The sequence below is a fragment of the Anabrus simplex genome, chromosome 2 (assembly GCF_040414725.1).
Source record: "Anabrus simplex isolate iqAnaSimp1 chromosome 2, ASM4041472v1, whole genome shotgun sequence".
Classification (NCBI taxonomy): Eukaryota; Metazoa; Arthropoda; class Insecta; order Orthoptera; family Tettigoniidae; genus Anabrus; species Anabrus simplex.
In genome coordinates, this window is record NC_090266.1 from 947238142 (window position 1) to 947257084 (window position 18943).

The 18943-nt window shown below is 37.1% G+C and overlaps 1 protein-coding gene across 4 annotated transcripts in view; it reads right to left on the reverse strand.

Annotated features, from left to right (window-relative positions):
• Positions 1-379: 379 nt before the first annotated feature.
• Positions 380-18943, reverse strand: part of LOC136864571 (ankyrin repeat domain-containing protein 13D) — a 340236-nt gene continuing 321672 nt past the window's right edge. For all 4 annotated transcript variants that reach the window (XM_067141748.2, XM_067141747.2, XM_067141746.2 and 1 more), the window contains one exon: positions 380-4788. In XM_067141748.2, the coding sequence (XP_066997849.1) occupies positions 4539-4788 (250 nt within the window). In that variant the 3' untranslated portion in view covers positions 380-4538. The remainder of the gene's footprint in view (positions 4789-18943) is intronic.

The following is an 18943-nucleotide window of genomic DNA, read 5'->3' on the forward strand; positions in this document are numbered from 1 at the left end:
TCTTACGCTGTCTATGGTCCGCAATGAGTTAAAGACGGGTCTTGTACAATTAAACTACATATACCGTACAGCTGCCAATGACTGAAGTGACATCACACGTATTTTATCAACATCTGTATTTTTGCTTCTCGTAATCGCATCAAGATCAGACAAACATTAGCATTCCTTTTATGCAAGTGCACTGACAAGTGATTTTAGAAGGGATTGCTCCTTTAAGGTCACTCTGCAGTACAAAGAGCAGCAGAATAAAACAAGTCCATCCAGTGTTTTTCTCACTGAACCTTTGCGAGACACTACAGCCTGAAAATAGAAGTAGAATCAAATTCAGAAACAATGAAATATTTTAACAATGTCAAGTTATGTTTTATTAAGTCTACTGCAATGGTAAGTAAACATAAAAGGAAAAATTTATCTTGACAAAAAAAATATGTCAACAATTTCAAAATTTTACTTCGGTTTTGGACATACTACCAGTTTTCAACAAACTGAAGTGGCTACAGTCCTATTCAAATTGAACCATTGAGGCTACACAACTTAACTTCTTAATGACAGCAAGTTTAACATTTCTAGAAAAATAGGGAAGAGGAACAGGACAATATTAAAGTCTACAGTTAAGGGAGGCAGTATTTGGAAAAGTAACAACTCACAATGATATGACCTATTTATTTTATTTTATTTACTTATTTATTTATTGCAATACTCAGGTAAATGCAATTCAGCCAAGGAACATGTTCAAGAGAATGTCAGTTCATCCATTACATCAAACAAGGACAAGTATATAATTTGCCCGAGGATAGGGCCTAAGTAAGTTGATCATCACTCAATGTTATCTGTTTAGTTGTATTCCATAGCCAAATGCCATGTAGTAAATTAATAAAAGATTGTCAATTTCATCTCAAAAATCAGGATGGAAAGAGCATTCTCCACAACATACACAACTTATATAACATTTACCCTGAGAAAGAGAAGAAGGATGCCGTTCTATCAAAGAATAACTGAAGACTTCTTCCTGTGTGCTGTGAATATCACTGACGAGTTATTTCTTAAATATGCAGAATAAATAACAACCTAAATTATTAGGTGCAATAACAATAACAATAAATTAAATTAAGACAGGAAAGACATCTAGCACACAGATGAAATAGTGTTTCAGGAACTTTTTCATACAAATTCTATTACAGTAGAGTCTCAGAAAACTGAGGCTCCATTAAATCCGAGCGATACCTGATCTTCTTTTGCAAATTAAAAATGAATTTTCTACAGCATTTCATTCCATGCTTAATCCCGCCATGTCATCGTTCATGCCTCCCCTCTACTGAGATCACGCGTGTTTGTTACCATGACTGAAACTAAAACGTTTTTGAGAAAGAATGGTCAAAACGGAAATTGCTAGGTGGGCATTAATTCCATTGTGGAGATTTATCTCCCGTATGCAGTTATCGGACTGTGCCTCTTATAATGGGCTTCTGATAAGTTCACCTGCATACACCCCAGCGTCAGTGGGTAGGGTCCGACACATCCCACTCTGATGAGTCTAGTGTCAGACCTAAGACAAAATGCTGGTTAACAGAGCAAACACCTGAAAAGCCTTACATCTGATTTTCTGATCTGAAAGAAGGATCTGCCTATTAAAGCAGTTTTGTTGCTGGACAATGCAGAATCACATCAAGACGAACAGGAACTAGTATGTGATTGAATTCGTGCATTATTTTTGCCCCCTAACATAACAAGTACGATACCCGGTACAACCTGTGGGTCAGGGCATTTTGGAATGTCTAAAAAAAAAAGAGTATCGGCACCGCCTGCTACATTCGCTCCTGGAAGCAACACAATGTGGGGAAAACATCACAAACTTCCTCATACAGACAACCATGAGGAACGTAGGGTATTGGTTAGCAGAATCATGGGACGAAGTGAAGCTAGGGACACTCACTCATGAAATCATGCAAGATGATTTCAGGAAGTGTTGTGACTGCTGACAGTAACTTCAATGACAGCATTGGATGATACACCAAACTTGTCAGATTTAATCTCACAGATACACATAGGTAAAGATGCTAGTGAAATCGAAGTTATGGAATGGATGAGGAGTGATGAACAGTATGAACTTACTGATGCATCAATTACTGAAATGTTGAATGAACAAACAGAAGATAGCAAGGAAGAAGTTTTAGTAGAGACGGCGCCAAATATGTCTCATAGCGCGAGTCTCACTACACACCACGCTATGTAGAATAGCAACCAGAAGCAAAACCCACAGATACACTGCTCTTCAAGTGATGGCATGACACTGCTGCACAGAAACAATGCAACATTCAGAAAGAGAAATCAATTAAGAAATTTTTCAAAAATTAAGTTTAATCCATGCCATAACACTGTAAGAAATGACAATACAGGACCTTAGCATCAATTGTTGCTGATTTCTTTCATGTTTCATAATTTCCCGTGTTACCCCGTGTAGTCCGAGTTCTTCCAAATCAGAGGTACCTTCCCCCCCAATTACCTCAGATTATCAAGACTCTGCTGTAACTCTTTTCAGGAAATAATTACAATAAAGTCTTGAGTTAAATATATTCTAAGCAAAAAAATTTACGTAATGGATAAGAGTACCCTAGAAGCTATTTTGAAGTGTACAGAAACAGGTGACCAGAAGAGTTTTCCACATTAGGTAAACTATGTTTCTCCAGTTCATTTGAATATTAAACAATTCTGCTGAACAGGTAACAAGTATGACACTGATCAAGAAGGGTCTTTTTCAACACAGAGAATACAATAATATTCTAACAGAACAATGATGTGCTTGGTTAATTTTCTTCTCAATTCTTTATGAGTCAAAACAAAAGAACTGAAATTACAGGCACAAAGTGCTGCTGAATGCTTCCAGTGACAATGTTCACAAAGAAGGATCTTGAACTGAAACAGATATCAGTTTTGGACGGCTAGTTTCACTTAAGTCATCATGAGACAATTTGAAACCCTGCATTCTGGAAGCCATCGTTAAGAGCAGAGAAATTACGTCTGACTCACATTAATTGAGAGATAAAGCAAATACTTTCATAATTTTAGAATCTAGTACAGGCTCCTCGATTTATCTTCTATTTTTTGTGAAAAATACTCAATGGAAATATTCTATGTAATGTAATTACTGAATGGGTCATAAAATGTATGGATACATGTGGTATTGTGCAATATAAAACATTTGTGAAGGGCCTAATAAATTATCTTTAACTCAAGATTTAATTGCATTCCCGTTCAATTTTCTTCAGTAGAACCATGCTCTGAAGAGTGTAGACAAATTTATCTACAGCCCAAAAATTGGACTTTCTGCCTATCACCTGGAAAGCAAACAGTTTTCTGGTGGATATGCTAAAAGACAATTATCTGTGATGTCATGGTTGTAAAATATAACTGAACTTTCATACCTTTGATAATTTATAGTTACTTTTGAATTAGCTTGAATAAGGTCACTTCTCAATATATATAAAATTATGAACCTATACGTTTCAGATCTCTTGTGAATGAACTTATACTAATAATGTATTATTCAAAACTACCTACAAGAAATGATCAGTCCTTACAGTAAAAAAATAAATAGGCAGTCATTAAAATGTTAAATTGCATTATCTACTCTATTCTTGATATAATTTTCTGCTCTTTCATGCCTGTAAGTTTTTGAAGTGACGTCACCTAGATTTTTTATGCTGTACGACATCAAAATAATCACAAATATAATTCTGAAATCAGCTCAACAGGAAACAACACTCTTCGAGCATGGTCTGAAATATTTACAATGAGTTTCCCTGCATTAATTTTCTCCAACACCAACATACTGTACTGTATATCAGAGGACAGTGACATTAAAATATATTCTGATACAATATGATGTGCTAAAGATAAAAAACACAGAAATTATACCTGTTCAAAGGTAATAATAATTCAACTGAACAACAGCTCATTTCTTGAACATTTAAAAAATTGAGAAGAATTACTCTAAATGTTGGTCTTTAACACAGTCTTAAACCAATTATTTACACACGACAGAAAAACCAAACATATTTTACGTCATACACATTGTATATTTTACAGAGAAAGCAAATTCGGGATTTTTTCACTTTGTACACATTGTATCTTTTTACATGGTATAAATAGTAGAAGAGTATTTCAGAATAATTTAAATATAAGGTATAAATAGATATCAATGAAAATTTGATATTAAAGCCTTTCTTTTATTCATGTTGAGGGACATCCAGCCCTTATTATTGATGTGCCATACATATGAGTTCTGCACAACTTTAAGAGGGGGAACTTCAACCACTGCACCACACCAATATTACATTATTAAAAAACTGGAGGAAAAGGATAAAATTTGTACCAACATTCTGGATTTATAAAAATCCAAATCTGGTAACATAATGCAACATTTAATTTGCAATGGCACAATGGGCATAAAGATACAAGTTGTCTCTTCAAGCAAGGAACATGTACTACACTTCATCACAATGAAGTGTGTAGAAGTGCTGTACAAGCTTCACTTTACGTCATTTTTCTTTGAGAGAGAGCCGCAATGCTTGTTCCATCATTTCTTCCTCTTCCTTCTTCAGCCTTTCCTCTACTTCAATATCCTGCTGGGATAATGCTAGAGCCATCTGCAAATCAAGATCTGACATGGCCTGCACATCAGGAGCTGTACTTTCACTACCATCGGGACTGGCACGAGTAGAGGAGCCAGCATCAGGAGAAACGACAACCATGTTACTCCGAAGCAGGGCTAAGCTGGCCTGGATTGCCCTACAATACACAAGCGAAGCTGTTAGGGGATGAAGGATGTTTAATTCCACTGCAACTACCAGGAAATGTGGAAGAGCTACTTAACAATTATTACAAGCAAATTCTATTCAATGATATAACAATGATATATATTACTTCAAACTTACGGCACTTTAATAACACCATATAAAATCTATTTCAAAACAGAGGTAGCAAAGCTTTGCCTCATACAGGTGAAACCATACATAATTCAACTAGCCATAGCAGGGTTTCAACCTATGCCGTTCCTTAGTCACAACAGACTGCTTGCTTGGTAAGAAATTTTCATATAAACAAATGAGGTCACCTATCAGCCACATTGAAAGAACATCATAACCTCATATGTAAATATCAGCAAGGTATAACAACAAAATAGAATCATGTCCCTGATATTTACAAAGGTAGCTTACTTAAGCATCTAAATAGATCTAGATTACATTTTTAATTTTATAAATCAATCCTTAGAACAAATAAAGACATCACCTACTTTATAAGATAAGGGGAGGGTCAAACTTGTGGTTTTATGCAACTATTGATAGGATCATAGCCACGAGAACCAGTTTTACATAGATTATAATCTACTAGGATGAGACTTTTCATTTGAAAAATCCTACATGCATTGACTTAAGATTCTAGGATTAAACCAATGATGACATCCCCAACCATCCTGCCACTCATCAATATTATTTGTGAATTACCCAGTTATCAGGGAACCTCATAAAAATCCAAACAATGTGGATGGGTAATCCCTCTGAGTAGAGTACTCTAAAAATAATGATAAGTAAAATTTGCTTGGGTATTTTATGTTGCCAATTCCCAACATATATAAGTAATTTAGGTCCAACATCACTATCTTGTGTATAAGATAAACCAAACTTTCTAGATCAACTTCCTTTGCATCTTACCATGAGATTTTTAAATATTTAATAAAGTATATAGTATTTCCCATAATTCCTAACAAAGATCAATGTCCTCATCAATAATACCAAAACTTGTACTTTTGGTAAAATTAACTCATTTTTATATTCTATTTATTTTAGGGGTTAGGAAGAACACAGTCAACAGCCCTGAATGCTTAATGTATAAGTGTTATCTTTGGTGAAGTATTTTGAAGTTACTGTGGTGCCAGCACTAGCATGTGTAGGCCTACTTATTCTGGTGCTTGAGTGAGAAAAGAGGTTCTAAGAAATAAACCTTCTCATGGAGAACATATCAAATCGAACCAAGATCTCCATTGCTATTGGCTTTACGTCGCACTGACACAGATAGGTCTTATGGCGACGATGGGACAGGAAAGGGCTAGGAGTGGGAAGGAAGCGGCCATGGCGTTAATTAAGGTACAACCCCAGCATTTGCTTGGTGTGAAAATGGGAAACCATGGAAAACCATCTTCAGGATTGCCGATAGTGGGATTCGAACCTACTATCTCCAGAATACTGGATACTAGCCGCACTTAAGCGACTGCAGCTATCGAGCTCTGTAAGATCTCCATTTCAACAACAGGTAACTCTTAGGTGAAGTATCAGAACCTTTTCTAGAAAAATAAATTGGGACATCTAGGGGCCAGCATAAACAGAATATAGAGATGCATGTGGTGTGGCATTATAATTTAAGGGACATTACTATAATTATTAGACTACCAACTATGACATTTTAGTACGTGAGGAATTATTTTCACAATTTAAAATGTATCATGTAACAATGCGCCATGAACTGCAAGACAGCTATTGGCTATAATTGGTCAATTAATGTACCTCTAAAACCTTGACTGGAATAAATTGGAATATAACTGGGGGCAATCGCTACGCAATTGGACTTTTAATTGTACATTATTGTATATGAACTTGCAATTGGTTAACTCTGCCGCCTTATCTTCAACTGTTATGTATGGCGATCTCTAGCGTCAACTGCTTTGAACCCGGGGAGTCATGCGATAAGCTTCTAAGTGGTAAGATGTCTACTGTGACTGTTTCCTTTACAATGGCCTATATTGGGCCCAACAACGTTTTTGAACCATCTTAGTGTGGCTAACTGGTTCTTATGCTTCTTATTTATAGTTAATAACTTGGTGGTGGGTACGTTATATAGCGAGAACTCCGTTGTAACAAAAGTTTCTTTTCTGTCCCTTGAAAATCCCCATATTAAACTGTGTATATCCTTCGGTTATTGTGAGGACCCAATTCCTGATGCATCCGTTGTTATGAGCGATTAAGCGTGCATTATATTTCTGTTATCGATATTTATGCACTCCAGTGATTATACTGAATGCGTTCGAACTCAAAGGCGATGTCGGAGTTGATTAGTAATACCAAATACTCTATAGAAAATACGTACCACTTTGCGAGCAGAAGAGGGGTTGCCACAGCTCTACCATGACTCTATGCCTCTGCATTTGGGAGATGAGACAGGGCTGGACTTCATGGCTGGCCCCAACCGTCGCCTGTCCTGAGAATGGTTTTCCGTGGTTTTCCATTCTTCTGCACTAAGGCGAATGCCGGCACAGTTCCTAGTATAGGTCACAGCCGCCAAACCCCTCACCTTCTCTGAGCATCTCCTTCACCGTAACAAATTTCCCGGCCTGAGAGACGGAGTCACCGTCCAAGAGGCCTGCCTCCCCCTTCAGGGGAGGAATGAAAACATTTTAGTAGTAGTAGTAGTAGTAGTAGTAGTAGTAGTAGTAGTAATTCAAGGCCATTTCCCATTTTCATGCAACTTTCCCTGACCTGCCTCCTGTGGCAAGGGATTTAATCTGCGTTGGAGATCACGGTCCTTTCACAAGGGATGACAAAGAACATTTTCAGCGCTAGGAAAAATGCAATCAGTGGTAACAGTGAAAATTTGTGACTCGATAAGTGACTTATTTTTATATAGATTTAATATGACGTGAATTGGGACTTCAAATATATGAGGTGGTAAGCGAGAAATTACTGTAATGAGGAACGCATGCTCGCATCTGCATAAATTCCGGTAAGGCTATTCCTACTTAAATTTACAGCAAAAATGGTATCATTACTCTGCTGGCGCTTGAAATAGGTTTTCATGATTTATAGGAGGTTACATTAGGTTAGGTGATGCTGTTTGAATAAGAAAATTGAAACGTTTGCCACAAAAGCCCCTGGAGTGATACTACTTCAATATTTTCAGAATGAAATTGAACATACACTTTCACGTTGTCTTGGAATTAAATAAATAAATAAATAAAAAAAAACTAACGAGTAAACCATAGTATGAAAATATGAGAAATCACAAGTGTTGTACAAACTGATTGCCATTGCTTACTGATTTTAATGTATGTGAGGTTTTTACCAGACTTTTACAAAAATCGGATATAACAACAATCCGCTATAGTGAATAAATTTTTCGCTGTTGCGAATTATCCCTACAACGGACTTCTACTGTAGGCTTATTTAAATTGTTATGTGACACTAGCATACTTCTCCTGTGCCAGCATGATGTCAATGTATTTCTGGAATGATTAATATGTAAGTTATGAGAAGTATACTTCTTATACATCGTCGTAATCGCCTTGGTAAGTCAACACCTACATAATACCTTGTTGGCCTTCGAGTTCACTACTACGAAGAAGCTTCCCCTACTCTAGAACACAAAATGTCGGATCTGATGTGTTAAGTTATTCTTGTAATTCACTCGGATGTGCCGTTCACCTTCAAACTTCGTAAGACTTCAAAATTTAAATATAGCAACAATAAATCAATGGTATTGAATAGGTGGACCATAGCAGCCACAGTCTTAATTAAGGTACAGCCCCAACATTTGCCTGGTGTGAAAATGGGAAACCATGGAAAACCATCTTCAGGGTTGCTGATGGTGGGATTCAAACCCACCATCTCCCATATGCAAGCTCACAGCTGCCCGACTCAAATCGTGTAAAAAACTCGTTCAGTAAACGACAACATAATTTATTAGTTAGGTAATACAGTATATAGATATCCGGAAAGCGATACTTGTAATATAATTTTCAGCCCATGAGCATCAAACGTTAGCCTGGATTCTATTAAATTGCTGTATCCAAGAATTTATTAACCTTAAAAGAATATGTCGTCTTATTTGTTGAAATTTTGCATTGTTAGGCTATTGTTAACTATAATACTAACTACATTCCCTCCTTTTTGAACGTCTCTGTTGGTTAGGACTGTTTTCAAACACTCACTTCTCTTCAGTACTGCTCCAATTTTTGCAGGATTGTGACTCACTGCAAAAATAGGAAAAAAGCCAGAGTACATGAAGAAAAACATGCTATGGTATGTGCCTACAAGCGAGTTGGTTGGTGAAACAGGTAGATTGATGCAAAATTAGGGATTCCAGAATTTGGTATTCACTCTGCTCTGAAGCGAAGACAAAAGACAGGCACTTGCAAAGATTGAGTATGTAGAGGATGTCCTAGAACACCTACTCCTGGAGATAAACACATTGAGATCTCAAGCAAGCATAACTGAAGGCTTTCAGATGTGAACATCTGCACTGAAATCAACATAACTAAAGAACAGCCAGCGTCCGTTTCCTTTGAAATACTGTTTACGTGATGTTAGGTTGTGTGGATGTGTATCTGCCAGAAAGCATCTTTTAACAGGCAGACGTAAATCTCAGACTTCAGTGAGCCAGACAACACAAGGATTGGACCACCGACCAATGGAAATGAGTGCTATGGACTGATAAGTCAAGATTAGAAAGGCTTGGGTCAAATTGTCATCAATAAGTCTACAGTCATCCTTGAGAAAGAATTCTAGAAGGCTGCCTAACATCAAATGTGAAGCATGGGTCTGGAAGCATTAAGATTTGGGGTAATTATAAGGTGAAGGACTTGGTGAGGGTGGAAGGTATCTTGAGGAAGGAGCAGTACTAATGCATTATATCGAGCAATGCAGTACCATCTGGAAATCAACTTATTGCAAGGGTTTTTTTTTTTCTACTACAGGACGACAACCCGAAACATACATTAAACCTGCTGTGCCGAAAGTATGTAAGAAACAAAGAATCATCAGGAGTTCTACCTGTTGTTGTGGGATGAAATTGACTGTAATGCCAAACCATCTTCTGTCAACAGGTGTGAAAATCTCTGGCAATGACTTTTGGAAGCATGGGGAATTATAACCATATAGATTTTAGAAAACTAACCAGAAGAATGCCATGCTTATGTTGCGCAGTAATCAGAGCAAAAGGGAGCCATGGAGACGAGCACAGAGAGTGAACAATGTAGATCTAAAAGACATTGTTTTCTATTACTTGAAGCATAAACTGCTTTATAGTATGTCAGTTTATATATAATGGTTGCCAATCTTTGCATTTTAATTTAAAATATATATGTCATTTGAAATATCACTAATCTGCTGCCTAATAAATAAGAACTGGAGTTTTCTTAAGGTGAGTTTACATTTTCTGACACTAATGTATCAGAGAAAAGGATGATCACAAGCAACAAATACATATTTGGACGAAAATTTCCATAAAACAGTTACTTTAAATAAGAACAAAGCTATTAATAATCTGAAATATAAACTAGAAAAGTCAGGTATTCCACTACTGAAAATAGATAATAAAACAACAATAAAAAATAAAATAAAAGTTGCTCAAGAGCTCCTTTAAATAAATTCTTTCACTGCCTACCACTGTTCATTTGCCAACAAAATCCAAAGGCTTAGCATAATTTAAGGCTACATAGGGAGTGTTTATTCAGCATATCAATGTAGTTAACCGACTAGAAAAGTCAAACTATGCATGTGCCTTGTATTATAGACATTGTGAACTAAAGAGCTTAGAGATTCAATAACATGAAATCCACACAAGAATTTGCATCAACCAGCAGAAAAGTTTTTAGAGAGAAACTCAGAAATGAAGAATTTAAAAAGGGGTGCCCTCTACCTAGGAGGGACGAAGGTGTTATCCTTTTCTCACGATCTATATATATAAAATAACATGTCCTGACTGATTCATCGTTGCCAAGCCAAAACTACTGGACATAAAGAAATACAATTTTGAGGATACATTTATATTATAATGTAGGTGCACACTAACTGAGGATTTTTGGATATTCCTTTGCTGAAGGGGTGAAAAGGGGGATGCATTTTTTAAATGAGTGTACATCTCAAAAACTTAACAGTTTAAAGACGTGAAAATTGGTATTTGGGATCTCCAAAAAAAATAAGGAAACAAGTATTTTATTGTTTTAGGAAAATCCTCTTAAGAGGGGCAAAAAAAGGTGAAACAGGGGTTGAATACCTTTTATGAGGATATGTAGATCTCAAAAACTGAAGATGTTACAGTCAGAAAATTGGAATTTGAAATCTCCTTTAAAAATAAAGAGACACGTATTCTTTTGCTTTTGGAAAATCTACATCATCATCATCATCATCATCATCATCATCATCATCATGTTTTCCACTCCAGTAGCCCGGGTGTGGTTTACGAGCACTCTCCACTTCTGTCTGTCCATGTACCACTCTTCTCTCAAGACGACATCCCAGCTGATTCCTCTTGTTCCTATGTCCTCTTTCACTTGGTCCAGCTACATCTTCCTAGGTCTTCCTACTGGTCGTTTTCCGGCCACGACTGTGTGTAGCCATTGTTTTGCTGTCCTTCCATCGTCCATTCGTTTGACATGGCCAAACTATTTCAAACGGGCCCTTGTCACTTTTTCATTCAGGGATGGGTACACACCAGCTTGCTCCCTTATTCTTTCATTCCTTACCCTGTCCCTTTTTGTCTTCTGTACCATAGTTCGTAGGAACTTCATTTCTGCAGCTTGTAGTTTGCTGTCCACTTGTTGGGTTGTTGCGCAGGTTTCTAGGCCATATGTTATTATGGGGGTGAAGTATGATTGAAATTCACCCCCTTTGTCACTCCCATTTACCCCCAAATGGGAGTGACAAAGGGGGTGAATTTTTAAAATGAGTGTATCTACAATATATCTCAAAAACGTAACCTGTTACAGATGTGAAAACTGGTATTTAATCTCCTGTAAAAGTAAAGGAACAAGCATAATTTGTTTTCTGAAAATTCACTTAAGGGGAAGTGTTAAAGCGGGTGAATTTTTAAAATGAGCATATCTACAGTATATCTTGAAAACTAAACATACTACAGTACAGACGTGAAAAATTGGTATTTTTAATACCTTTTAAAAATAAAGTAACTTATTTTTTGTTTTTGGAAAAACACTTAAGGATAGGGGTAAAAATGACAAAGAGGGGATTGCATTTTTTTTATTAGGATACCCGCATCTCCAAAACTTAAGATATTATAGACGTGAAAATTGGTGTTTGGAATCTCCTTTAAAAATAAACGTGCATTTTTTTGTTTTAGGAAAATTCACTTTAAGGGGGTTGTAAATGGACTGAAAAAGGGGTTGAATTCTTTTTATGAGGATAGTTATATATCAAATACTTAAGATGTTACAGGTGAAAATTGGTATTTGGAATCTCCTGTAAAAGTAAAGGAACACGCATAACTTTTTTTCTGAAAATCCACTTACGGGGAAGTGTCAAGGGGGGTGAATTTTTAAATTGAGCGTATCTACAGAATATCTAAAAACTAACATATTACAGATGCAAAAAGTGGCATTTTAAATATCTTTTAAAAATAGAGTAAAAATAATATTTTGCTTCAGAATAAACACTTTAGGGGGTGGGGATTGTAAAACAGACTGACAACGGTGTTGAATTCTTTTTATGAGGATACAAATAAGAAGTGGACTTAAAAAAAACAGTACACCTCCAGTGGTGCCAACCTTTGAAGTGGATTTTCAGTAATCGCTCCCCAACCCCGAGAATAATTTTGAGTCAAGTCCAAAGGCTTCTCCCTTCTCGATAATGACACCCCTTTTGCTCTTCCTTCTAGCAATCTATTCGAAAGTATATCGTATTACACAATAAAGTTTGCACACAACCTGTTACTTCTGTGATAAAACATTCCTTGTAGCTTGTTTCTCACGCAGCAGTTGCTTTTCAGTATAGTTTTTCTTGAAGCATCCCTCCCACTGTGATGATATTTTTGTCTTCTGAACCATAAGCGATTCCAGTATAGATGTGCTTAATGTAGGCCTCACTTTTTCCTCATTCTTCCTGTCAACTGTCAGCTACACTTGGTGTAGCAAATACAACATTACTGAAATATTTATAATAGAGAAGAGTAGCGCCGGAGCTCCTTCATTCACAATGAATTTCACAACGCTTATGGGTTGCGAAAGGAAGTCATGATCGAATAAGTATCGTTGCCAACTCACAAGCATTGAAACGAGGACAGGAGAAAGGCTGGAAAGAACTGAACATTTTTTCTTTTTTTTCATAGAAAATTACTTTTTCCTGATAATGTCAGCTTTTCCGTAATAATTTCCCCTTTGACCGTAATTCCATAATCGTAAAGTGAAATCTGTAACAATTACGGGAAATTCGTAATAGTTGGCACCTCTAAGGGGTTTTGACGGGGGTGAGGAATGACAAAAATATACATTTACATGAAACTGTTTGAATTATGAAGTTAAAATTTAAAATGATATCCTAGGTGTTAAATAACAGAAGGTTTGAAACAAAATAAACTGCTCAGAGGGTTAAATGGGGATTAAGATCTGAAAAGAAATATATTCATTCCTTCCTCCAAAACGGTCTAACATACGAAGACAAAATTCCAAATATTTTAAATCCTAGGTGTGGAATAGGAAAGATTTTTTATCGTTACACCCATAAATTGATAATTGAGATTAGCTCCGTAAACAAAATTATCTATCCCTTCAAAACTGTTTGATGTACAACGTAGTAATTTTACGAGAAGGTCTTCTTTTATGTCCTAGGTGTAAAATATTATATACTTCAAAATATTTCTCCCCTAAGGTGTTTTGATGGTGGTTGACTCTCAAAAACACAATATCCATTCTTCCAAAACCGTTTCAGGCATGAACTTATTTTTTTATGAAGGGTGGTCTCCTATATCCTAGATGTTAATAAATGTTTAAGAACATTCACCCCTTAAAAAAGTATTCATTCCTCCTTTACTGTTCGACGTACAAAATCAAAATTTCACAGGTTGATCGCTTTTACATCCTACATGTTAAGTAAGATAGGGTTTAAAACATTCAAATTCTTCTGTACAGGGTTCAAATGAGTGTTAGATCAGAAAATAAATAATCATTCCTACAAAAATATTTGACATACGAACTGAGAGAGTATTTTACAGGCTCAGCTGATAGTGGAATCTCTAAAATGTAAAACTTTGAAAACTTTCAGTTTAAAAACCGTAGCGAAGCATGGGTATTTTGATAGCGCGCACGCACACACACACACACACACACACACACACACACACACACACACCAGGTGTATGCATTAGTCTTTTCCGGTTTTACTAAGAGATGGCACCAGCAAACAGTATGCAGCATACGAATTTGAAACATATGTCAGTTTGTTAGTCTGACATTAACCTACCAACACACACAAGCTGAGTCTGCGAAACACTAGCATCTGTGTTGTATTGTTCAGTGATCATGTCAATGTTTGTGCCTAAAAAAAAAAATTGTGGCATGCATTGCTTTTCTTATTTAATCAAAAGAAAAAGGCTGTGGAAAGTCATTGTTTGCTGGTGGAAACATATGGTGAACACGCTCCATCGATTAAAACATGTGAGACATGGTTCCAACAATTTAAATGTGGTGATTTCAATGTGAAAGACAGAGTACACCCTGGTAGACCACAAAAGTGCTAAAACTAGCAATTGCAGGTGTTACTGGATGATGAACCAACTCAAACTCAACAGCAATTGGCACAAGCAGTAAATGTGTCACAAGAAACAATCAACAGATGATTACGAGGAACGGGGAAGATCAGTAAACTTGATAAATGGGTCCCACACGATTTGAATGAGTGGCATATGGAAAATTGCAGTCACTTGTGAAATGCTGCTTCAACGCCACAAAAGAAAATCATTTCTGTACCGAGTTGTGACGGGTGACGAAAATGCGATTTATTTTGAAAACCCGAAGTGGACAAAATCGTGGCTGTCACCTGGCGAAGCCGGTTCTTTAACACCAAGGACAAATCACTTTGGCAAGAAGACCATGCGTTGTGTCTGGTGGGACTAGAGTGCATACCTGCCAACTTTAAGAAACAAAAATTAGGAAGATTTTTTAATTCTTGCATTTCATCACATATACCAAATACAGTAGAGACAATATGCGACACTGAGTGAGATATCGAGGGACAGCTATTGGAGCTCACTCTAGCGGATAGACCTGAACAGTACTGATTCTCTCATAAAAGCACGTGTATTTTTGTGTGTTTTTGGTGTTATTTATGCGTTTTCAGTGAGCTGACATAATTAAATAGTAGCGTGTGTCATTCCTTGATATCTCCTCTCAACATGAGGGGAAAGGTATGTGCTGTGTTTGGCTGCAGTAATTACGAAGTAGAGAAAAATGCGCGGTCGTTCTTCAGGTTGCCTCGTGACAAGAACATGTAAGTAATATTGTGTTTGCATATATATTCTTCCAGTGACAGAGATTTTTATAGTACTTCATAATCTTCTGACCTGCTCGACTCATATTTTAACTGGCATAAAATGTAATACGCATATTTTATTGTATAGTGCAGCAGTTAACCTTCAATACCGATGTGTTGTTGTAGGTGTGATCTGTGGGTTTTGAAATGTCACAGAAGTGATTTGGATAAGGTGTACAAGAAAGAAGGGACGTTACGCTTATATAAGAATTATAAGATCTGTTCAGATCATTTCCAGGCCAGCGACTTTTAAAATCCTCGACTATACAGCCAAGGGTATGTTACATTTTTACTCTAATTGTACGTAAATATTCCTCAAAGCATCACTATCGACAACATTTTCATACTTTTCTTTCTTTAATCCCTCTTCTCAGATTAAAGCCGGAAATATATAGATTTTCTTTCTGTTAGTAGGCTTCATGTTAAGAGGAAAATTGTCCAGCTTTTAAATGTTAATTCATTGCATCATGTGTGTAAGGAATGTGCCGATATTTTTATTTACAAGTGTCTTAATGTGATCATACAATGTTTTTTAAATGAGAAAAAAGACATATCCAACCGTAAAAGTTCAGGCAGGAATGCTAAAGCTAAAAAAGTAATGCATAAATGAAAGATCAAGCCATTTCACAGCAGCCCATTTCATATCTTGTTTATGTGTCTAATTTCAGTCTTTGAATAATAACCTTTTAAATAATTTTTCATTCATTTATCCAGAATTGCTTTAGCAACTTCGAAGTTAATATCTCAGTACCACTTTCTTTCTAGACGTAATTTATTTATCCATTTCCGTATATACATTTCCATTGATATTTGAATTTAGCGCGATTTGTTCAGGTCAAGTCACTAGGAGCGCCACCGTCGAATTGTCTCCCGTTTTAGCAAGGCGAAATCCGTTAAGTGTCGTGTATTGTCTCTACTGTATTTGCATATACTCCACCACGGTCTACGTGAAAAAAGGTCAGGTTAAAAGGCATACATATATCTACAGTTACAATGCGAATTGGCCATTAAATTAAAAATTTTAAACTAAGAAAACATAAAAATGGTTACAAGAAGATGTACCTAATCACTCTCATTTATGACACATACATTAATAATATTTGTCACACCGACACACGCAGCAAAAAGCATAATACCGTATTTTCTCGCGTAATTAACGCACTTTTTTGACGAAAAATGCAGGAGAAAACTTTGGATGCGTAAATTATTCAAGGAATTCGGATATTTACAAATTATTTACAATTCATTTACATTTAAAAGATACATCAAATGTAATACAAACACAATTGGTTGAACTCATTTGCGGTTATCGTCATTTGGCGCAAAATTCAGGTAAGTTAGACACGTGGGTATGAAGTATACATAGACACTGGAAAATATTCTTCCCATTACGAGCTGACAATACGAACTGAATGACATACCGGCAAAAAAAAAGAAAACTATCCAACACGAGAAGGGCCGGGCATCGAAGGAGAGACCCTGCTACATTACCCCAAACCGTTCATATGCAATCTTGTACGAGTGAAGTATCCATCCACCCTTTTTCTTGAATACGAACGTGGATCACTTGCGGAAATTTTGCTTTAGGCATTGTTTTTCGTTTTAGAACAATGTAAGGTGCAAGCTTTCTACCATCAGCTGTTATAGCAAGCATTGCAGTAAGTTTTTTGCCTCCGGTAGCGCGTACGATAACACTATGTTCATTTCTTATCGACTGTTCGACTTTGTGATATATAGAAACTGATTGCCGTCTGACCTGCGGTTCCTATAAGGGACATCAAACATTCCTTCACTTTATGCTTCTCAATCACAAAGCGATGAAAATGGTTCAAATCATTCGTCACATTTTGGCATAATGTTGTTCTTCGTCTAAGAGGAAGTACATTTCTCTCCATTAAATTAATCAAGCCTCGGCTAACTTTCAAATCCGAGACACTGATTCTATGTGCCGCGGCTATTTCTCATTCTTTAAAATACAGCATTTCGTGAGAAAAGGCTTATTCAACACTGCGTAACAAAATCATCTAGTTACGCAGATAATCCTCTACTTACGGAAACTTGCCGCTTTTTGGACCGCGAAATGCTTTGCGAGACTTGTTGGCCGCTTGAAGTGCACTTCTGTTACCGCGGTAGCGCACGTTTCATTTGGACACTGAATACTTGCCGCCCGCTGCTCTATTCACGTATGTTTCGCGTAACTGATCACCGCGAGCTCGTATGATGCAGTATTAACCGAATACTGTGGACTGACAAACAATCCTGAGATCACAGAATGTCCCGTAACCGAAACACTCGTAAAACTAGTGCAGTGGGATTTGCTGCCGGCTAATAACAGCACGTTGCCCTGTATTTGGAGTGCCCGCTTTCGCAATAGGAAACTTGCTACTTGAGTAGTTGACATCTTTATTTCGAAACGCATCCGGAGCTGAGTAATGGATGTTCGAAGTTGTGGGTGAGTCAAATACGTGAACATTTCTTTCTCTTCACTTTGGACCCCAAAATATTGGGATGCGTAAATTATGCAAGGGCGTCAATTACGCGAGAAAATACAGTAGTTTCCTTTCATAGCCGGTAAAATGAACGGAAATTTATAGGCATCTCTGAACACGGAGATAACGTTTGTTATATTTTTTGGCCATAGCGACAAAAGAAAATTCCAGAAACTGTCACCAACACAACCCCCTTAAAAATATTCAACTCATTAAAATTATGCACTTAAATACGCGAAACTACCACATACAAAACATACGACTTTGACACAGGGGGAAAGCATAGAAATGCAAGAAAAAACACGTGGCCTAGAACTCCGACGAAACCACGCACAGAACTGATGTTAACAGCGTGCGAACAACACGATAACAAACTCATTCCTTCGTCCTGATTGAGTCGTTAGTGCGCGCTAGCCTATAGCTTGCAGGACGATTGCCGCCCCGAATCCCCAGCTGTATAAAGCGCACACGCTGCTGTGGTGAGCGGGAAACACGATACACGCTATTTGCTTTACGTCGCACCGACACAGGTAGATCTTATGGCGACGATGGGACAGGGAAGGGCTAGGAGTGGGAAGGAAGCGGCCGTGGCCTTAATTAAGGTACAGCCCCAGCATTTGCCTGGTGTGAAAATGGGAAACTACGGAAAACCATCTTCAGGGCTGCCGACAGTGGGGTTCGAACCTACTATCTCCCGAATACTGGATACTGGCCGCACTTAAGCGACTGCAGCTATCGAGCTCGGTACACGATACACGAAGGCGACGGACGAAACACTCATGAAATACAGCAATACAGCATAAAATAAATACGCTTGAAAATTAGGTTTCGTAAATTACACAAGCACATACGAATTTATCCTTTATCATAGGGGAAGAGTATTGACCGTACTAGAGGTTATATTAGTAAAAAAATCGGAAGAAGTAAAAATAAATCGGAAGACGAGTTAAAAACCGGAAAGTTTCCGGGTAAATAGGAAGGGTTGGCAGGTATGAGAGTGGTATTGTCTATTGTGAACTCCTGAAGCCTAACAAAACCGTTAATGCACAATGCTATCGCCAACAAAATGATTAATTTACATCACGCATTCGTTGAAAGACGACTTGAATGGGCCAGACATGGCAAAGGGATTTTGTTACACGACAATGC